This window comes from Lissotriton vulgaris, chromosome 2_1 (assembly GCF_964263255.1).
Source record: "Lissotriton vulgaris chromosome 2_1, aLisVul1.2, whole genome shotgun sequence".
Taxonomy (NCBI): Eukaryota; Metazoa; Chordata; class Amphibia; order Caudata; family Salamandridae; genus Lissotriton; species Lissotriton vulgaris.
Genome location: NC_141687.1, coordinates 595831408 through 595854791, shown reverse-complemented (window position 1 = coordinate 595854791; position 23384 = coordinate 595831408). Strand labels below are relative to the sequence as shown.

Genomic DNA, 23384 nt, shown 5'->3' with positions numbered 1-23384 from the left:
AAATGAAAGCCTAACCTATTGATTTTGCAACGCCTGTCATAACTCCCTCTGTGCAGGAATGTATGAGTGTTAATGTTTATTTCCCTCTTTATGCGGTGATGTATGTGTGTGGGGTTTGCACACTCTGTGGAGTGATTTATGAAAGGTGGTATTTATAGACTTCTGCGTAGTGCTGTTCGAAGAGTGATGTTTACACCCCTTTCTGTGCACTGATGTAAGGTGAGCATTGTTTTAAGTCTCTCTCTTTGTAGTGATAGAGAAGGGATGACATGGACACCCTGTGTGTAGTGATGCATGAGGGTTAGTGTGTCGGGATATATGGCGCTGATGTTTATAATCCTTTGTGAAGTCACATCGGGTTATGTTTATCGCCCTCTTTGTGTGGTAAGAATTGTGGGCTGGCATTTATAAATCTCCCCTATTTGTTGGTATATAAGGGGTTGTATGTATATACTTTCCTTGTGGTTATGTTGCTTGTGTCATTTATAATTGTCTAGTGAATTATGAGGGCAACATTTCAACCCTCTCTGCTCCCGAGTCATGTGTGGAGGATTTCCAACCTTCCCGGTGCATTGATGTGTGGCAGTGAAGATTTTAGAACTGGAAGCTTATTTATTTCCGTTATTTAATCTAATTCATTTCTCTGTGTAGGGCAAACCTGGACTTTCGGGATCCAAAGGACAGAAGGTGAGGACTTTTTTATACCGCTCATTGAAAAATGCCAGATGTGTAAGGGACCCCATGAGGCCCGAGACAAACGCGACCTTTAATAAATAGGCAGATACTGTTAGTAAAGTCTCTAGGTTTTGAGTGTCCTTAGAGACCCCAACTGTGGAGTGACCTCAGAGACCCTCTGAGTGTGCTCGCTTTGGAGAGCCTGACTCTGAAGTAGCATTAGATGCCCTAGTGGTGCAGTGACCATACAGATCTGAGCGTGCAGTGACCTAGTGGACTGTGACTTTGTGTTAAACTTACAAACCCTTCTTGCTTAGTCACCTTGGATTCCCGCAGTGTGCAGTAGCTTTAGAGACCTTTTTCTGTGGAGGGGCCAAAGAAATCCTAAGTATGCATTTCAGTAGCACACTCCGGCAAACCGTGGCATAAGAATGCAATACCCTAAGTTTTTAGTGACTGGGATACCATACATTTTCAGTGCAGTATGATAGTGAGTGTTTACTGCAATGTAAGATACCATGAGCATGAAATGACCTTAGAGCCGTAGTGAGTTCATTGATTTAGACACTCTTCCGTGTTCAGTGGAATAAGAGATTCAGGGGCACATGCATCAAAGGAAATTGCATTCGCAAATGGTGCGAATCGCAAAATTCGTCCGTTTGCGAATGCAATTCCCATTTTTGGGATGCATTAACATTTTTGTAATTTTCGCAATTTAAGAAATCGCAAAATTGCGATTTCTTAAATTGCGATTGCATTTAAGGAATCTTAAATTAAAATTCCTTAAATGCAATGCATCAAACTCTAAAAATTTGCGAATTCGCAAATAATGGGGGCAAATTACCATGAAGTTGACCTTCATTGTAATTTGCGAAAACTTTAAAAAATGCACTAAAGTGCGTTTTTCAAAGTTCCATTTTACACATACATATGCCCTTGGGGCATGTGAGTGTGCAAAATGTACTTCTAAGCAGATTTCAGGGGTGCAACAGGTTGTCCTTTGGACACCCCTGCACCCTTGAAATTGCATTCTTAATTTGCGAATTTCAAATGGTGAATTGCAAATTAAGAATGTCTTTCCATTCATTTCTATGGGCCTCTAGGCCCATAGGAATGGATGGGGAGGTATTCCTTAATTGCGATTCTCAATTAGAGAATCGCAATTAAGGAATTTTAAGAAATCGCTATTTTATAGTGATTTCTTGATGCATTGCAGTTTTCAATTCCTTAATTGCGATTCCTTATTTTTCGCAATTAAGGAATCACAAAATGCAATATTGATGCATGTGCCAGTCAGAGCTGACCTGATTCTCTGAGTCTACTTTGGCATAGTAGACCTTATCCATGAAGTGTCATGAAGGATACTAAGCAGGCAGTGACTCATGAAACTCAAAGGGGTGAGCCAAGAATCTGCACGGAACTCTGGAAACTTGAGTTTGTACGAGGTGTTGAATGCCAAGTGGGGATGAGCCACTCGAGGTGCATAAGTATGTAGTGACATACATGCCTTACTAGTGAAGTAGTTTATGCATCCTATGAGTAAAGTAGCCCAGCTAAATTTCAGTATTCAGTGTACTTTAAGACTCTGGCTTTGAAATGACCCTAAAGACACCTGCTTAAGCAGAGGTTTACATACCTCGTGGTATGCTATGCTGAGCTTGCAGTGACCTCATAGTGACAGTAAAGTGACCTATGGTACACTCAGGCCCTCATGAGTGGCCTCTAATTATAGTTTTGAGTTAAATCTATTGTTTTTGCATCAAGCGGAATTACAAGTCCTATTGTATTACATTTGGTAATACCACAGGTGGTAACACCGCATTGATTTCTGGGGACAAATCCTCGAGGACAAAGGTCTGAAATTACTGGTTTAAATGTGTAAATCAAGTCAGTAGAACCCATTTTGGCATGTAATTGCCGAGTTCATAGGGGCATAAGGCATCACCTGTAATAAATGCAACTTGGAAATACCACTACCGCCACTATCTGTAATACCAGTTACAATATTACTTCCCTGCAACTATCATGAGACTTTAAGGGGTGACAGTGATATTTGAGACATTAGATAAATAAAGGCTTAAAAAGCCAAAGTGCACTATGGCTGTAATGAGTCTCCGGACCTTCACGCCATGCATATGCAGTGAACTATTATACCTTAAGCCTCAAGTGATCGCATACTTCCCTGGAGTTGATGCACAATCACAGAATTTTTAAGTGACCTACAATTCCTCGATTTTTCAGTAACGTGCTGTACCCTAAATATGCAGTGAGCCTGAATGGCCACCCCCTACAACAAGCTGGTGCAGCATGTTACCTTAGTGAAAGAAAGGGCTTTACACAATGTTGCGTAGAGAATCTGTGAATAAAACCGTTCTTATGCCTCAACATCTTCTGTGTTCTGCATAAGACTGCAACACCTTCTCCATGCCATGCCACTGCAGACCTAATTGTCGACCTATATGGAAGTGCTTTCTCACTTGTGCCAAAATCATCTTGTTTGCAGGGCAGTGCAGGAGATCCTGGTGACCCGGGTGCTCGGGGGACCCCAGGCTTGCCAGGACTTTCAGGTGTACCAGGCTTAAGTGGTCCGAGTGGAGCCAAAGGAGAGAAGGTAAGGCGATCGATGAGACTTGAGGAAACTTGACCTGGATAACCTTTTTTTCCCATCAACCTGTTTCCTCGAATTGTTCTAAATGAATGGCATTTCCAGAAGGTAGAATCCACCCTGGTGAATGTCCTTAGGTTGAAGTATTTCCCTGCAGTGTTTTTCTCTTGTTAGGAGCGAACCTCCTTCTGTGCCTTTTTTGTCTCCTCTGTATCTACCATCTTATTGTCTTTTTGTGCGGTACCCACATTTCTTTTCTTGTTTTTTGCAGTCTTTACATAAGCACCAGATTACATTACACAAGATCATATACATTTTCTTTAAGCACAGGATGATTAAGTGTTTGCTCAGAGTCATAGGATATTTAGCAGATGCCGGGACTCGAACCTGGTTCCTCCGTACCAGAGTCAGCAGCTCCTGCCATTAAGCCTTGTCTCCTCCACGTCTTCATTCCAATTCCTATTGACTGGCCAGTTCCCCCTCTCCATCAACTATATTTGATTTTTTCTTTAGTCCTTATACCCTTCCCCTCTACTGCTATCGCTACCCTAGACCTTGTACCAATACCCCTTCTTATACCCAGCGCCTCCACCCATATCAATATCCTACTACCTTGAATCCTACCTGACTACCTTTATTCTTACACAAACGATCTACCCTGTCGTTACCTTGCTACATCGATCCTTATAAAGAAAATAAAAGATCAACTTATGCTTTAGCACAATTCCTATACCCTAGTATTAATTTTGCTCCCCACTTAGTAGTACCTTTATTCCTGCCTATGCCCTAGTATCTCAAAACCTCAATATACTCTAGTACTACTCCTCCATACTCATGCCCTACTACCACCACCGCTGCCTACGGTGATCAATGAGCTGCTGATTTAAGCTTTAGTTTAGGTAAGAGCACCAGGCATACTTGGAATAAGTTCATCAAAGGAATAAGGCAGTAGACGCTGACTTCCCCCACTTGTCATAAGCATGGTGGTAGACTGTTTCCATGATGACAGACTGTGAGAAGGTGGTTCTGACCATCTGAGCCGCTCGGCTGTATTGCTTTTTAAACACCTGATTTTTGAACTTTTACTGTGGGAGAGCCTCATAAGCTGGGACTAACCCACGGTAAACTCGTGATAAAATGGACTGCATGTGGGTTCCACCGGTGTCCGCCTTGTGAGATAAGGCGCTGTGCAACAGCCAGGGTAAGGGGCACAGGACTGTTTACAGGTGTGCACACCCTGTGTAAGGTCTGTGCGGGGGAGATTCTTGTTGTGCGCAGCCCAGGAGCTGGGTACAGATGCAAGGTTATGGAAGGGACCATGCAGAGGTGGGTGGTGACATGGAATAGGCCTTATAATGTGGGTAGACACATGTAAGGGACAGTCAGTGTGCTTACTGTTTCACTCTTGGAACACTCCATTATTCTCCTATGGGGAAGGTGACCACATAGGGTAGTTTCAGTACCATTAGGGCCTACAAACTCCAGACATGCACCAAAGTACACTCTAAATTGTGTGTAAAGAACCATTCTGCTAGGTCAAAATCCATATCTGTACTGCTTATGGGTCATCCAGAAACACCATATTCCTCTGACTCAACTCAGAACGAGAGTCCAGACCTGGTGAGACCCTGCCAGGCTGAATTCATTACCTACCTCCCCAAGCTGTAGCATCAGTGCTCTAGCCCTTCACTGCAACCATTCCCCAGGGCAGAGGTCTTTTTTCCAAGAAGGAGAGATGGGCTGAAGCTGCAGGGCATCAACCAGCAGCTGTCACCTGGTGCCAGGCACCAGGCCAGGGCTGTGATGTCAGCATTTGGAGGAAGGGGGGTTTTCAGAGAACATGTGGCATGGGACCCCTGGACGATGCCATCTTGAAGTATTACATAGGCTTGTGCAGGAAAGAGGGATGAGGGGCAGAGAGGTGATGTGTCAATTCCGGATAGGGCAGAGGTACCTTCCTGCTAGCTCCCTCCACTTTTTCTTAAAAGATCTTGCACAGTAAGCTGAGCTCTCTCTGGGGTGTGGTCTTGCTGAGGAAGACTGGTGCTAGAGACTGGTGGAATGGGCATTTGGAAGGAGGAACCCCCTGACTTGCCTAGGACTCTGGACTGTGCCTCTGAGGGAATCCAGGACGACCAATGAGAGGATGCCTGGGCTTCTGCACAAGGAGAGGAGAGGTCCAGAAGGACAGCAAGGTGAAAGTCTGGCGCAGGAAGCCAGTAAAGATAGCTCCTTGCTGAGTTTGCCCTCTTGGGGGCCAGGAGGGTTCTCTAGGTGGCTAGGACTGGCCATCAGGAGCAAAACGTGACCAAGATCAGTGAAATCAATTCACCAGGGGCCAAGTTAGGCCCACCAGAAGTTAGCCGACCTTTGACCTTTTGAATGGACAGACGATGAAGCGCGTGGGGCTTCGCCGCCGGTCTCTGATGTGCCCCAGGGGTGGGTCAGGTCCCGGGGGCTGCCCCCAAAAGAAGGTGACAATGGTGAGCGCTGTCACGCCCCCGTGAAGGTGCCTACGGGGCCCAGGAGCCCATTCCCAGGCCCCGGTGAAGTAAAGTCGGGAAACACCATCGCTCTCCCCGTGAAACTGCCCAAGGGGGCTCAGGAGCCCATCCCTTGGCCCCAACAGACGTGAAACCGGTAAGTGCTGTCGTGCACCCCATGAAGAGGTCTCTAGGGGCCCAGGACCCCATCTCTGGGCCTTGACGAAGAGGAAGTCGGGGAGTGCCATTGCACTCCCCATGAAGCTGAGTGGAGGCCCAGGACCCCATCCCTAGGCTCCTGGGTGCTGGGAGGAATTGTCTTGCACTCACCCGCAGCAGGTGAAAGGAGGGGGGAGTGCCGTGCCCAAGGCCCCACCCGGCTGGCCGCAGCTCCCATGTCTGGCCCCAGGAGCAAGCAGACCAGAATGAAGGGCCTGGTCCCGCGGCAGCACGCAAGGGAATTGGCCAGGCAAGGAACTGTTGAGAGCAGCAGGGGGTGGGCTTCCGGAGCTGCTCTCCAACTTACCTGCACGAGGGGTGCCCTGGTGGAACCTGGTCCCTGAGGAAGAGTGGAATGCGGTGCAAGGCAACTAGCCCAGCGGCTCGCCTCTCACCCGAGCAGCGGGAAACCCGCTGCTCGCGTATACACGCTCTCAAGGGGGCGCCCCATAATGCCCAGCGAGCACTGTGGGGCATTTAAAAAAAACTGCTCGTTTTCGGCATGTGGTGACCCCAGGAAGACGAGGTCACCACTATTGGGATGCAAAGGAGCAGCGCAAACTTCCCCAGCGCAGAATGGGGAAGCTCCCAGCCTAAGTCTCTGGTGGCTTAAAGGAGATATTCCCTCGAGGGTTTTTGGATGTTTGCAAGCCTACCTAATGCTGGAACTTTCGTTCTTCAGCTGGAAGCTGATGGTTAGGACTATACTGATGTGTGAGTGGCTGAATATTAATTGTCATAGTGGAAACATCCCCTAGGGGTCGAAGGGTGTAGTTGAACAGGATGGTCATTTATATAAATGTGGTACTTTTGGGGACCGGAGGTCACATGCCATATGTGCTGTTATAAGTTAATTGGAAATATGTTGCCAGCATCCTTGCCAGGGTGCCTGTCTGTAATTGCATAGCCATGTGATTATTAAAGTGATGCCTTTTAGTGGCTGTGATTGACATGCATTGTTCATGCTACCAGATATGATAAGTACCCCTCATTCCAAGGTATTTTTGGACATGTATTCTTGCTAATGCATTAGTTGAACAACCAGATTTAAGTGTGTATACTGTATGGTCAGTATTAGGTGCTCTAAGTCAGGGTTATGTCACTGTGGCAGGTGTTCCCATTATAAATGCTTGTTAAAATAATAGGAGGGGTGGCAGCCACTGGGTTGGTGGCAGTGGGAAGGGCCCTCTCCCCAAGTTCTGTTCAACCTGTGGCATTTGGGGCAAGACAATTATTATTATTATTATTAAAGGCTTTTATATCGCGCTCTATTACTAAAAAAATAGTATCCTGGCGCGTTGAAGGCAGAGCAGACTAGGTGAGCGTAAATAGCTAGGAATACAGGGAGTGGGGAGGTTTAGGCTATAATATTAAAAAGATGGGTTTTAAGACTCTTCTTAAAATAAAAAAGAGTCGGTGCAGTTTTTAGATGAAGAGGTAAAGTATTCCAGGATTTCGCTGCTCTCACTGAGATCGATTGACCGCCAAGTCTGCAATATTTAAATTTGGGGACAGTCATTTGGCACAAATTGGCCGAGCGCAAAGGGCGATTGGGAATATACAGGGAGAACCTATTTCTCAGGTAGACAGGCCCAGTGTGATGGATGGCTCGATACGCCAGCACTAGGATTTTAAACAGAATCCTGTGGGCAACAGGGAGCCAGTGCAAAGCACGGAGAAGAGGTCGAGCACTGGAACGCCTTGGGACATTGAACAGGAGTCTGGCGGCGGCGTTCTGAATAACCTGAAGGCGGTGAATCAGGTAAGCCGGTAGGCCAGAAAACAGTCCATTAGCGTAGTCTAACCGAGAGAGTACTAATGCCCGAATGACAGTCTCTTTAGCTTCTTTCGGTAATAGAGGGAAAAACCTGCGCACAGTTTTTAAAGTGAAAAAACAGACTCCAGTGACTTTATTTATATGGTCTTCAAACTTAAGGTTCTTACCGAACCAAACCCCCAAATTCTTCACTGGGCCCGAAGCAGCTTTTGGAGGGGGTAGGTCGGTAGGCCAAAGACAGTCACTAAAATCCTCAGGGAAAGAGCCATATAGCAGGATCTCGGATTTGCTTTCATTACATTTTAACTGGGCATTAGCTAACCATTGGAAGACAGAAGATAGGCATAATTGGGCCGCCGACGTATCTAAATTATCTCTGGGCCAAGTAAACAACAATTGCGTATCGTCGGCGTACGCCATAATTTTTGCCCCTAACTGTTCAGCCAGGTAGATCAGAGGGGTAAGATAAATATTGAAAAGCAAAGGGCTTAACATAGACCCCTGAGGAACACCAGTAGAAAGCAATTTAGGAGTGGAAGCAAAGGGGGGCAACCAAACTTGTTGCGTGCGGTTATTTAAAAATGAGGTCAGCCAGTCAAATGCGGAGCCAGTAATACCTATATCGGCTAGTCTGGAGAGTAGAAGGGAGTGAGGCACCGTATCGAAGGCAGCAGAGAGGTCCAATAAAATCAGAGCCGCTCTGCCACCCCCGTCAAGACACTCCCGAATAGCCTCCGATATTTCGACTAAAGCCGTCTCTGTACTGTAGGCGGCCCTAAAGCCTGACTGAGCTGGGTGTAGGGCCTCCGTGGATTCCACGAATTTCTCTAGTTGACCAAAAACAATCTTTTCGCATACTTTTGCAAGCGCTGGCAGCAAAGATATTGGTCGAAAATTGGACGGGGTGGCCGGATCAAGTCCATTTTTTTTAAATAGTGGGAGCAGTTTTGCTTGTTTCCAACAGTCAGGGACGGTAGCTGAGTGGAGCGAGAGGTTAATAATTTGGGTTACCTCATTTCCCACCGATTCCGCTACACCCGCAAGTACTCTGGCCGGGCATGGGTCAGAGGGAGATCCGGATTTTAAGGCAGCAACAATGGCAGTGATATCCGAATCTAGTTGAGGGGTAAAATTGGCCAATTGGGCGGTGCGACTGGGCATTAAAGGAAGCGAAGTTGTTAAAGGAGAAGAAGGGCCATTACAGACATTTTGCAAGTCCGCCTGAATTTTGGCAATTTTTTCAACGAAGAACTCAGATAATTCTTCGCACCATTCTTCTGATGCGGACAGCAAAGGTTTTGATGCACAGGGGGATACAAAGCTATTGACAATCGCAAATATTTCCTTGCTATTGTTGTTAGCTTTGCTGATGCGCCCAGCGTAGTAGCTACTTTTGGCAGATCTGATGGCTGCATAATACTTTTTCTGTGCAGTCCGCAGATCCTTTTTCGCCTCAGGCAGGTAAGCTAGTCTCCATAACCTTTCCAGCTTTTTACAGCCTGATTTGAGGTCTCGGAGAGCAGGACAAAACCAAGGTTTAGAAGGGGTAGAACGAAGTTCTACCCCTGTTCAATGTTCAATGTTCAATGTACTAGACCCCCCTCCTGCGGGAGGGGTGGGAATGTTTATGCAATGTCAAGAAGTTTTTCCATCAGCTTATGTATATTTGTAAATTGGTGCATAGTATTGAGTAGTGTGTGTATTAAATATACTCTTCCTTTTTATAAATAAAAGCAAAGACTGGGCAATCAATTATTGTTATTCCTGCATAGCTGTCAATGGTGATTACTAGCCCACACCACCTCCATTGAGTAAACATTGGGCTGCTCTGCAACGCTACCCTCTGAGAGTCAAGTGCTACAATAGGGTGTTTGGTTCCCAGTGAAGGACAAATGTAGACCCATTTCTTGTGCAGGCCTCACAATTAATGCCTTGTTTTCCAACATAGACACTCTCCAAGGCAGCGATCTAATGTCTATACATGCCACTCAGTCAGGTTGTTTCACTTCACTTTGTTTCGCAAGGCTGAGTCAAGTGTGCAAGACTAAGACTGAGGAAGATTGAGCATTGTTTACAGCCAGAGGTAGAGGGCACCATAAACTAAAATTGAAAGAAAAATCCAACAAATCTGACAGATCAGTGTGTCTGAAGGAGCAGTAAATCTGGTTGAAAGTTGGTTGCATGGCTTGCTGAAACCACTTGTCTGGACGTATCACTCACTCAGTACCCGAAGGAAGTATGGTAATAGAGAGGCTGCCCATGGTGATGGTTTGGCACACGCACTGTAAGCACCAGAGCCAGCAGAACACTTACATCACAGCACTGATGTGGAAGGGGAAGGCCATGGTTAGTAGAGAAAACAATTCCAAACGCAGATGAAATAGCTCCTATGAAGAAAAACAGACTCCACTTATTCAGAAATCCAAACTGTGGATAGGGAACTCCTTACCAAAAATGGTTATTTAGCCATCATAAAACACGACCCTCTTCTGCTACACATTTGACATCAAGAAAAGTGTAATTGTAGAAAAGACAGGAAGATCAGTCTGATGCCACATTCCTATTCTTCAAAACTTGTATCCTCCACAGGTACGTTTTTTCTCTTTTGGGAGCAACTTCTGAAGAAATATTGGCCGTCATATATGCAATCATGTCAGTCTTTACCTTGCACCTTAAGTCGTGAACCATCAGCATTCCCTCTGCAGCTGCTCTCTTTCCATCAGACTAAACAGTCTTCCCAGTCTCAGGTGAGAGCCTTTCCAGGCCCAGATCTCAGCCTCAAGTTTGTCAACAAATGAGCTAGACCTGGTGTCTGGAAGATGGTTCAGTGTGGTTTCGAAAGTCTTCATAGGTAGATAAGCACCAGACATTAGCGGACCATCCTACACCCCTCACAAGCTGAATTCTTACATAAGCTATATAAAAGTTGGCGGGTGTGTAGGTGTTCATGTTTAGATGGGGGTGGTTGCTTCTGAACTGCAAGCCCTTCAAGTTGTAGCTTCTTGGCATTCTCAATAAAGCTGCAGCTTACCTCTGATCCCAGTGGTCCCTTGCAGCAATATCCTGATAAAGAAGTCATATCGATATTCATGAAAATGGGAAAGGATGTAATCTAGGGCAAGGATGTCATTCCAGGTACTTCTATGTCTGCAAGAAGAGAGGCAGAAGGCTATATATGCCATATGTTAAACCCATGGTTCCTTAACAAGTTTCTGAAAAAAATGACAGCGGTCATATGCAATAGATTCAGCAAGCCATTGCCGAGTCACGACTGGATGCTGCGTTTCTACCTTCAGAGGTGTTCTTCCATATTTTTGTTCTTTAATGCACCAGAAAATACCTCATGTGTTGTGTGAGGGGAATATTTCCATATTCCAGTTCTTCCCTTCAGCCTCACCTCCCCCCTTGTGGTCTTTAAAGAAGTGATACCAGAACACACATTGATCTATTTCCTTCCTTTGCTGACTATTTGATCAAAGTGAAGAATTCCAAGTAGCACCAGATCATCGTTTACACTCCCAAAGTTTGTTACACATGCTAGATTTCTCTGAATTATTACAAATCATTACTTATTCCATCTCAGTGTATCCTGTTTGTGTGGGTGTTTCTGGACACGGGGTAAGATGTTCCCTCGTTCAGCCCCCATTTCGACTTCAGCCTTCAGTTTTAAGAGTTCTATACCATTCCCTACCTTGCAGCCTCTCTGGCTCCCCCCTCCCTCCTGGAAAGCCTGCTGTTTGTCTCTCACTTCCCTCCTCCCTTCAAACTGCACGTTTCCCACTTGCCAACCCCATTTACTTCTCTGTACTTATCCCTTGCAATACCCAATAGAGCCTTCCACCTCACCCTTGAAAGCACCAGAACAGACAAGCCCCTTACCATGCTCATACACACATGCGCGCGCACACACACTCTTTCCCTCTGGCTTAACCTGGAGATCTTAAACTCACTCTGCCCTTCAACATCTGGCTGACCTCCAGTATTACCCTTGTTAGTCCCATTCACCTCCACCTTTCCGCTATCCCCTCCGTCTGCAGCGCCTGCTGTTTCAAACCCCGCCCCGCCAGCTCCCGGGGATGATGCCTCTACCAGACTCTTACTGAGGGTGTATGTGTTCCTTCCGGGTATAGGACCCAAACAACAATGGCTGCCACTCATGGACTGTAAATAGAGGCTAGATGTACACAAATATTGGTTCGGGGCAAATGAAAATAGAAAGCCAGTCAGCTCTCTTGTGCAAGGACCGTACAGTCAAAATTACAAAGTCAGTTTTAGGAATGTTCTTAAGGACAGGGAAGTATCTGTACAGGAATGCTTCAGAGTGCAGCATGTGTCATGCTTTATGACATTATCTGCGTGACTTCATCTTCCTGGAAGCACGCAACGCCAGTGCGCCAATGACGTAAGCAACATTTTAAATGTGGACGGCCTTGCTCTTGTACCGTGTAACGGATTTTTCCGGGAAGCCCCTCTGAGGCCCTAACTGGCCTGCGAGCCTTTCCTTCCTGCATTGAGCCGCTCTGTTAGGACCGTTTCTACCATTAGGCAGGACTAGGCAGCTGCCTAGGCCGGCAAAAGGAGGGGGGGCAGCAAAATAACCTAGGCATGGCCCTGTGTGAGGTGCAGAAGAGGGCGGGGGTCACTGTCATTAAGCCCCTCTCTCAAGGTGCAGGGATTCCGAGCACTGCCAAGGGAGTGTACATGTGAGGCGCAGTAAGGGGCTCACCAATTACGCCACTATCAGAGCGCAGGGACCCTCAGACAGGCCAGGGCGTCAAAGTGCTTGGCAGAGGTCTTCTTCCGGTCGTGCTCCTCGCGCAGTCGCTCAGCCCGGGCTCCCTATTTTGTCTCAGTTGTTCGCATTCATTATTAAATGGCGCCGGAAACAAATGTGTCAGAAATCCGGATGCACAAGTGGGTCGGTGGCCGGGAGAGGTACATCAGGCTCGGCACGGACAGGGATGAAAGAGCTCTGCGCCACCCTCGAGCTGCGCGGCATCAGTAATTCAGTGCGCCAAGATTATACCAGTGGATCATGAGTGAGGAGCCTGGCGCTTGCTATTGGTGTTTTCTGGTTTCGTGGCGCTGTTAATAATGTTAATAACATGCTACTAATTCCCAAATGGTTTTAGCAAGTAAGTGCTTATCCACACTTTGGCCAAGTATTGTAGTTTATGCATTAGGTCACGGTGGAGATTGTTTGTGCTATGATTTAAGTAAAGTAACTTTTATAGCGTTGTTCTAGGTATCACCCAAAATTACTAACTGTGTAATTTCCACGTATAATGTGATGGAGCAATAGTGTTTTAAGGCACCTACAGAATGATGAGAAGCAATAGATACACGTAAAAGCATGTTAATTGCGATAACAATTATTAAATAAAGTGTTATGATACTTTTATCATAATATTAATTACAAAGGAATGCAAAAAGTGTAAAAACACGTTTTGTTAATTCATTTTTTTATTGTAAATTATTTTCTAACAAAAATATCGAAGTATTTTATTATGGCGAGAGTTATAAAAATAACAATGTGAAAGTACGTTCGATTGTAGTAACTTGAACACAAAACCAATGACAAAGGTGGGTGATACTTTTATTGGCATTCTACTAAACAGGCGAAAAGAAAATGGGAAGGCAGGATTTTTGTAAGAGCCACAACAAAGTGAAATTCCACTTTCATTTAAAGGAGCAGAAGATATTCACTGTCGGATGCTTGATAGTAGGCTTAGTGTGTAAATAAATATAATATTCACTAATGCATATACAGCCTGAAATATTAGTAATAATATTAATTAATTATTCATGCTCGCCTTGAATACATTTCTCCTTCCCAAGTTGAATATTGAAATAACATTTTACTGCATCAATCTATTTACCAATTGCATCTTACAGTCGGTGAATTCATAGCGCAAACAGATAGACCTTTAGAAAGCGCCTCATGAAACCCAAGTTCAGGCTCTGCAAACTCGCTTCCCATGCACTAGCGCACTGACTGACGCTCTTCTTTCTGGTCACTAGATCGAGCGAAGACTATATAATGTGATGTCAAAGAACGCTGCTACCCCCACCCACCCAACCATCCCCATCCCGTCCTTTTGCCACCGCAAACAAAAATAATACAGTTATTTTCATATAGCGCTTTACATGATGCGTATACAGTTTCCAAAGGCTGCAAATAACAGGTTTCACGATTGCTCTATTTACTTACCTCTGCAGGAAGGAAGACAGAGTGTGCTTAGCAAGGATTACGAACTTGTAGCTGATGAGTGAAAGGAAGGGGGCGGCATTTTTCAATTCTCGCCTAGGGCGGCAAAACACCTAGAAACGGCCTGGATCTGTATCAAACACCCTTCTCCCTCTGAGCAGGCCTCGGCCTATGCAACACACAGTATAACTAATTCTCTCTGTACTCAAACTGACCCGTAAACTACTGTGCCCGTAATCATAAGAATTGTGTAATTTCGCTCGCTCGTAGGAGGTTGACTTTTGCAGCGACTTTCTGACGCATGTCAGGACAGTGCTTTTTATTTTACAGTATGCAAGAGATGCTGTGTGATACTTTGCTTTGACATGCACATTGAGGTACACTCAGAGCTGAACCATGAAATGTCATCTGCGTTGCTGTGTGGCAGAAGTGAGCACTCTGCGGTGCTGGTGTGTGAGTCTGTTATAATGCATGTTTGCTGCTGCCTAGAAGGACGGCACCCAGGGACTGCATTGCTGTGCTGGTAGAGTGACCGATCGGTGCTGTTATGTTCTGTGTGTGCAGCACGCCATCCATGTTCTGCTTGTATGACATATAGCTGCTTGGGCGAACAGTTACATTGATCTATGTAATTACGCACAGTGACTGCGAAATCAATTCTCAGTTACTATACTCTGGGGTGCGGTGTAGAAAATATGTGTTCCTGGACTCTGAGTACAATGCACTTTGTCTATGTTACTGTCCTCTGGTGCATGTTATATATTATTTACGTAATTGTTTTCCCTGCAAGTTATGATGAAGAAGGGAGCGTGACAACTGAGAGTACCTGAGTGAACATGAAGTGCATTTCATGCTCTGACTGAGTTATGCTGGTTGCTGTGCTCTTTGTAGGGCCAGATGTACTGCACAGTCATTGTTACGAATCAAATCAGATTTTGTGATCCGACCGATATACATATAGTTCAGTTCGCACAATAGGAAACCGCCGGGGATCATAGAATTACCTGCCTAATTAATATTTTGTAGGCAGGTCACCATTTTAATGTCCCCTGTAATTGGCTGTAATCACTGGTATGGTGGCCTCCAAGAACACCAGATCATCATTTCTGTGACTGCATTCCAAAACAGGATTTTTTATTTTTTTTAAAGCAGCTCTTGTTTCCTAAATGAAACAGGGCATTTTAAGCTGTCTACCTACCCTTCCAAAGCTGCCACCACAATTCATAAATGAAAAGGGGTCCAAAGGGATTGCCCTCCACTTTGCAAATCAGTTACCACCCCAACTTGGGAATTGATAACTGATCAAAGGTTGACATGGATACTTCTCACCACAGATTCCCCAACTGTAGTGTACCCCTCAAGTCGCCAGGCTGGATCTGGAAGTGTTAACAGTAGTGCGACTACACGCCGCTATGTTGTGCTGTGCGGTTCTGCATTGATCTCGTTTTGTCCCGGAAATAACGGAGTAGAGCCACATATACGCTCCACACCGGCACGCCATCAGTTTGTTTCTTTCTGTGTCTTCAAACACATGTCAGGAGCTCCTCTCTCTTTTTTCATCGATTTGACAAGTTTTTCAAACTAATTCCTGGGTGAAAGGGAATTATGTCCCCACCCGAGACTCCAGGGTTGAAACCATTCAATGATTGTAGTAAACTAATGTCTGTGATGGACCCCACAAGGTGTGCCTCTGGTGTTTGTGCTTTGGGTACAACATCAACTTCTGTGAGGAATGTGCCCTTGTGAGAAAGTGGCTCTATATATACTGGACCAAGATATGGTACACAGGGCCGGACTGAGAACCAAAACCGGCCCTGGCGAAGTGCTCGGCCGGCTCCTTGGGAGTGCGACCAAGCTCCTTGCTGGGCCGGTTTTCGGCCGATTTTGTTACAGGGCCGATTTTGCAGCTTTGCTGCAAAAATGGCCCTGTAACAAAAACGGCCCCCAGGGCCCAAAACCGGCCCCCACCCTTGCGGCGCACCTGGGGATTGCCCAGTGCCCGCAACGGCCTGTCCGGGCCTGATGGTACAAGGTGTATAGAGTTCACAAACCACAAAGGTATAACAGAGGTTAAAGCCAGGTGTGACCTTACTCTGTAAAAAGTGGTAGCTTGGTCGATCAGTAAGGCAGTACCAGAGGACAGTGTAAAGCATTTGTTGTACACACTCAGTCAGCAAAAGGTTTCACACAGTCAAAGACTGAACTCCAGGCCAATTGTTTTTTTTATCAATGATATAGTTTTTTTATTTGTAGAACCAACGGGTATCAAAAATATACTGTTCTCAATATGAGAGGTCTCAGATGAGTATTTTGCAGAAAGGCAATACATTTTGTAAACACAATAGGTACAGGGGTTGCAATAGGCAACACAATTCTAAACACAATTTAGCATTGAGCTCAATGGGGTTTTCTATACAAATACAGCTGATTACTTTGTAGATTACTCTGGTAGTTCCAGGACTGGGCCCTAGATTAACTTTTCAATGAAAAACTGGCAATGTTATCCAATGGGAAAAAATTCAGGTTGCAGTTAAAGTACGATCTCGTTACTTTTGTAATCCAGTACTGGGCTCCTAGGTCCAGCACTGGGGTCTCAACTTGAAACAGGTAAGTATTTACGTTTCAATATTTGGTACGATTTTTAAAGAATATTTTACGTTTTCAAAAGTAGACACTTAAAAGAAATTTCACAGAAAAGCACACAATGGATTCCTATAGAGAAAATTCAAGTTACAAGTAAACCCGACTAGGATTACTTTTGCGGTTGAATACTGGACATCAAGATGCAGTAATGACTTCTCTCCTGATCACAGGTGAGTACTTCGGGATTCGGAATTCGATTGATTTATTGGGAATATTTTAAGTTTTCAAAACTCCACACTTGGAAGATTTTTCGAGTCAATGATATCCAATGGCAGGTAAGTGAGTTACCGGTTTCCAGGTGGGTACTCGGCTGGGGAAGTTAGGGTTCTAGGCATAGACTCAGGGGTCCCCCAGGGTCAGGTAGGTACTGTTGGTTCACCCTCAGCGGCACAGGGGCGGCCGGGTGCAGAGGTAGTTAGGCCCAATGTTATTCAACGAGGGGCAGGGGGCCTCTGGTTGGTGGCTGCTGGCTAGTAGGCCATGTGGCTGTGGGAGCTGGGCTCCTGCTCACTTGCTCAGGGCAAATGGGGGAGTAGGATAGGGCACAGGTTGTGCTGCCAGGGGCACTCGGGCGGCTGGGTGCAGGGTGCCTTTGAGCCGTCAGGAAAGTTAAAAGGGAACAAAGGCTGCAGACTTGGGGACGGTGATTCTTCAGGTGCGACCACCACTTTGAGGGGTAAGTTGGGATACTGGAGAAGAGGTAGGTACCCCAAAGGAAGGCACAGGGGGTCGCAGGGCGCCGAGTGCAGGGCTGTCTTTGGGTGTAGGGAAATCTTACCCTCGGCTAGTCGCGGTTGGAGGGGTCCCTGGTTCTGAGGCTGCAGGCATCGTCTGGTTCGTCGAGAAGGGTCTTTGGGCACGGGACTTCAGGTCCCAGTCGCCGGGGGACGTCCTTGTGGTCTTGGATCACTCGGGCACGAGCGGGGCTCGGCGAGTGCAGAGTGGGCAGGTCTTGAGCTTCCTGGCTGGCACCAGGGGTTGGTTGTTGAAGCAGAGCCTCTGCTTATGGGAGTCCAAGTCTTTAAGAGGGTCAGGCCAGGCAGGTCCTCCAGGTGTCCCAAGGTTGCTGTCCGCAGGAGTCGCCGGGATTAAGCAGCAGCAGGTTCCAGGATTGACCGGCCGGTAGGGCTGGGGCCAAGTCAGTGGGTGTCGTCCTGTTGTTAGCAGCTGCACGGCGGGTATTCTTCTTCTTGATTTTCTTTCTTCTTTTCTTATCGGGATCTGAGGAAGGAAGGTTCAGGGTGCCCCTAAATACTACATTTAGGAACGTTACAGGTAGGGCAAGGGCAGGGACCAATAGGTCCCTGTCCTGGGTTGGGTACACCCCCTAGCCTGCTCCTCTCTTGTGGGAGGGGGGCCGGAGCCTAGCTGTGATTGGGCAGGGCTCCCCATCTTCAAGATGGCCGCAGCCCGGTGTCGTGCTTCACCTCGCCTCTCCCACCTGAGGGATGGGGTTGGCACAGGCTGGCACCCCCCCCTTCCTGACGGGGCGGGGGGGTTCCCGCCAGTCTTCCCGCCAAAGTGGGGTTTGGAACTGGCGGGGGGCAGTTGCTTAGAACAGAAAATGGTCTGGAGAAGTTCACAGAGGTGGCATGCCTTTGAAGTATCCCCCTGCCCTTCCTGGGGGAGGAGACCTAGCACCTCGCCCAGGATGTGCATGGTTGCAGGCCCAGGAGAGCGGGGGGCTCTCCACCGGGGGTCCAGCAACATGTCTGCTGTGTGACAGTCTCTGCAGCCACTCAGACCAGACGTGGATTGTATGTTAGATTTTCAGGGGGCATCTCTAAGATGCCCTCTGGTGCATTTTACACTTAATCCCAAACTGGCATCAGTGCGGGTTTAATGTGCTGAGAATTTTAGTACCAAACTTGTCAGTCTTCAGTCTTCAGTGTAGCCGTTATGGTGCTGTGGAGTTCGTAATGACAAACTCCCAGCACCATATACTCTTAATGGCATCACTGCACTTACAGTGCCCGGGAATGGCTCTGGGTACTGTAGGGGCACAGGGCTCATGCACCTGTGCCCACACCACTGGCATAGGGCACCCAGCTAGAGGGGTGACTGAAGTATGCCAGGGCAGTGGGTTCTGTGGGCATGGCACACATGGATGTGTGCTATGTCGATTCTATGTTTAGTTCTGTATTTAGACACTCAGCCTGCAAAGGCAGTATGTGGGTCTCAGGCTACAGGGCCCCTAAGGGTGGCACAATAAGTGCTGCAGCCCTTAGGGGTCTTCTCTGGTCACCAGGCCCTGGGCACCTAGGGTACCATTTACTAGGGGCTAATAGGTGGCCAGAGATGTCGATTGGGCTTTGTTTCAGTACAGCTTTAGGAAAGGAACACAGGCCCTGGGTACCTGGTTGGTAGGAGCCCAGGTCACACTCAGTCAAAGCACATCAGCAGTTCAGCAAAAAGTGGGGGCATACCAATGCAAGAAAAATGACACTTTCTCACAGCCTTCATGTACCCAAAGGCGATCCGGGACTGTAAAGCGAAGCAGTATGTCGCTGAACATCAAAAGAAGCAACTCCAGCTTTGAGTTGCGGGCGCAGACCTGTTTACGCTCTCATGTAAGATCAAGTGACTCCAGTGTTGACTTCTATTCCAGCTCTAAGGCCTGTGCCGGTCCCTGCTTATCGACACTAGTCCGGATGGCACCATAATTGGATCCTATTCTGACCTGAGCCAAACCTTCCGTGACCTCAACCGAGGTCGTGCTCTGACTCCACTTTAGTGTAACTGGTTCAGGTACAATATGATTCTGACAAAACCCTCCCTCTACCACTGAGATGTCCATGTTGTTTCAGTTCCAACTCTAACCAGAGTTTTTTGCCAAATGGAGCCGACATAGGAGTTGATGGGGATGTTTTACCCTCACATTATGATGATCAAAGTTTGTATATGGATATACAAGAGACCACTGGGGCATGATAATTACCCTGAAATAGGCCTACTATAAGAGAGAGTGGTAGTCATTAGGCGTGATGCTAAGGTCCTATAATCATATCTCTCTTTAGGTTAAAACAAATGTGTTTATTGAAGTTCTTCAGCCTAGGCCTACCTCTTCTGAATCCTCACTGCCATTCAATGAAGGCCTAACTGACACCCTTCTTAGCACTTGGTCTAAACCTTACCCTTGCCCACCTGTGACCAGGCAGGTTGCCAGGCGTTGCATGCAGCCACCTGGAAAACTTGATTTTCTTACTCATCATCGTATTCCTGAAAGTTTGGTGGTCCAGGCTTCCAAAAGCAAGGGGAATTCTAATTCTGCCCCACGACCCCCTTAACCCAATAGGGAGTAGAAAAGGATAGAGGTATTTGGGAAACATTTGTTATCTTTGTCCGGTCTAGCCTTAAGGTCGGTCAGTGACAGTTAGCTACTGAGCCGTAACACACTCACCCTCTGGGACAAGGTTAGCGAGTTCATGCCAGTGGTTTCAGAAGAATTTTGGGCCTCCGTGGCACAAACTATTCAAGATGGTCAGGATCCAGCTAAATATAAAATTCATGCTGATCTGGTCACTACTGATTGTTTGGGGTTAGCAGTTGGCACTAGCTTGGTGGCCCGTTGCCATACTGGGATGCGATCCATAGGCTTCTCTGGAGATGTAGAGGCATTTGATGGATCCCTCCTGATTCTGCCCTGATTCTTTCTTGGTACACTTCAAAGAAAGCTGGGTGATGACACACTTTGTGGGCCTTTCGACCCCTGCTAGAGAGTAACCTCATCAGTTTCGGCCCTTCCAAGGCTATTCCAGAGATTTGGTGTATAGACAACTCCCGGCTCCACCACCCTGCTGCAGTCACCTCAGCCCTTTCGTGGCCAAAGTGGGGAATCAGGCCCACAATGTTCAGGTCCCCAGGGTCACTGATGTTCCCAGTCCCCCCTCCCTTTTGGCATCAGCCTCCAAGCCACTTTAGTTTGCCCTTAGTGGTGCACAACAACCATGTGGGAGGCAAGATATGGCATTTTCTGCAAGACTAGCGGCCTATCACATGCAACAGATGGGTCCACCTGATCGCTCAACAGGGCTATCCCCTTCTATTTCATTGCAACCCTTTGCAGAATCCAGCTACAGTAAAGCAGCGCTCAGAGGAGCCTGTATCCATCCTACTGCAAGAGGTGCAAGCCCTATTGTTCAAGGGGTCTATCGAGAGTGTGCAGGCCTTGGAAATAGGTAGGAATTATTGCTCCCTCTATTTCCTCTTGCCAAAGTAGGACCCTGGCCTTCATCCTATTTTCAATCATCACCTTCTGAATGCTTTCTTGTGGAAGGAAAAATTCAAAATGCTCCAACTGGCCCAGGCTCTGTCTGTCATGGATCCCGGCAACTGGAGGCTAGCCTTGGATCAGCAGAACGTGTACTTTCATGCACCCATCCTGCAGTCCAGCAGATGTTACTTGTGGTTCCAGGTCATCCAAAAACATTTTCAGTTTGCTGTACTCTATTTTGGCCATACGAGTGCCCCTTGGTGTTCACAAAACTGATGGCATTGGTCACTACCCATCTTCGAAGGTTGGGGATACCAGTTTTTTATTACCTCAAAGACCGGTTGTTAAAGGCAGGCTTGCTACAGTCATTGCTAATGAATGAGTTGCATCGAGACCTGACACCTTTGTAAAGACTTCCTTTTACATGAGCTGTCTTGGGAAAAGTGCAGTTCAGGACCTTTACCCGTTTCAACCAGGCCGGGGCATTCAGGTTATTATAACAGCCTTGGTTCTGATTCCCAATGAGAGCACCTCTGAGACTTCCTGTCCTGTTGACCTCGGGCATCCTGCTTGGCCACTTTGCCACGTAGAATATGCTGGCTCTTTAGTGGGCCCAGCAGCAAAGAAACCTGACAGACATCATCCAGTTACCAGAGGAGATCGCACAAGATCTGCATTTGTGGCTGCTCTAGCGTAGTCTGACCAGCAGTAGACACCTCTCCCTTTCCCACCCGGAGCTGGCTGTAGGGGCTGATTCTTCACTATTGTACTGAAGAAGCTCTCAGGGAGAGATAGAAATCAGGGAGATCTGGTCTCTGCTGGAAATCCAACACCACATAAATCTGTTGGATATGCAGGCAAATCATCCTGGTGTTGAAGGCCTTCTCGCCATCCGTCAAGGGAAGGCTAGTACAGGTTCTCACATGCAATACCATGTGGTACTCCAACAAGCAGGTCAGGAAGGGAACCTGGGTCATGTTCCAAGATGTGCTATGCATCTGAAGTTGGCTGGAGTGTCAGGGTATTTCCCTGATTGTGAACGTCCTTGTCGGTCTATAAATGCTAGGATGGATAAGCTCATCCCGCAATGCCTCACAGTTCATAAATGGTGATTGGGTCCTGAGATGTCGTAAGGAATTTTCCAACAGCGTGGATAGCCCTGGACAGAACTTTCCCCCACTGTCAAGAATATACAGTATCAAGCCTTCTGCTCATTGGAGGGCCAACAAACACTTTCTCTCGGAAGCACATCCAGGCTAGAGAGCAGCATGGGACTCTTGTACACCTTTCCCTCTTGTACACCTTTCTATCTCTGCCTCTTCTGTCCCACGTTCTGAAGAAGAGCAGAAATGACTGATCCTAAGACATCTTGGTAGCTCCAGATTGGGCCAGGAGAGTGTGGTACCCAGAACCTCTGGGCATGATTATCTGTACGATTAGGCTACCTCTTTGGGAGGATCTTCTGTTGTAACAGCAGGGCAAGGCTCTGCCACCGAACTTAAACAATCTACACCTCCCTGTATGAAAATTGAATGACGTCAGCCAGCTGCATTCGATCTACCACTGCAGGCAGTGGATGTTATTCTATCTGCCAGTTGCCTGTGCAAGAAGACCATTTAAGTCTGGTGTTAGGACACATTTGTAGCATTGTGTGGATTTCTTTACAAGCCAGATTGTTGAATGTTTTATTGTTTGCTTTGTCTTTGACCTAGAAAGGCCCTGCAGTGGGCACTGTTAAAGGTAATTTGTCAGCCCCTCTGGACTTTTTTCATTAGCCCGACCAGGTGTCCTTGTTTAAGCCATCTTTTGGGAAGATGTTGATCAAATGATTGACACATATGTTTTCTTCCAAATCGTTTGTGATGCCATGGTGGGATCTTATTTTGGTCCTCACATTCCTCAATGGCCTCCTCTTTGAGCCGTGCACAGCTGCTCATCGTGTCTTCTGGTTCTCAAAACTGTCTTCCTTATTGTGGTCACTTCAGCTTTTCATGTGAGTGAGCACCAGCATCTTGGGTTCAACCAACCTCCACCACCTTTTCCCCAGACAAACTGGTCTTGAGGACCAGGTTGTCCTTTTTGTCAGAAGTCATAACTCCATTTCATCCTGGCAATCCATCACCCTCACAACATTCTTTGTCCTGCCTCTCTAATCGAAAGAGGATGATAGACTCCATTGACTGGAAGACAAAAGTTCCTAAAGCTTTTAGATCAATTGCACCACTGGCCTTTGGGTGGACGATCAGCTTTTTGTGGGGTTTTGGGGGCACTGAAAGGTAAGGTGGTGCAGACACAGACTTTGTCAAGGTGGGTAGTCCTTTGCATTAAGATTTAGTATGCACTGGCCAAGAAGCATCCTCTGGAAGGACTGCAGGTTTATTTCACCAGGGCCAAGGTTACCCTTAGTGTGCTGGCATTTGGAGTGCCTGTTATTGACATTTGAAAGGCTGTGACATGAAGCATGTGTAAAAGGGGTAAGACAACCAGTGACCAAAGACCCTTTAGTGTTGCCCGGCGATGCCGCCTCAATGACCCACCAATATTAATCAAATGAAGAAAGC

The 23384-nt window shown here is 46.8% G+C and overlaps 1 protein-coding gene across 3 annotated transcripts in view; it reads left to right on the top strand.

Moving 5' to 3' along the window:
* The window catches only part of COL16A1 (collagen type XVI alpha 1 chain), an 831382-nt gene that overhangs the window by 563483 nt on the left and 244515 nt on the right, over nucleotides 1-23384 (top strand). For all 3 annotated transcript variants that reach the window (XM_086955641.1, XM_086955640.1, XM_086955639.1), the window contains exons 30-31: nucleotides 652-687; nucleotides 3179-3286. In XM_086955641.1, the coding sequence (XP_086811767.1) occupies nucleotides 652-687; nucleotides 3179-3286 (144 nt within the window). The remainder of the gene's footprint in view (nucleotides 1-651; nucleotides 688-3178; nucleotides 3287-23384) is intronic.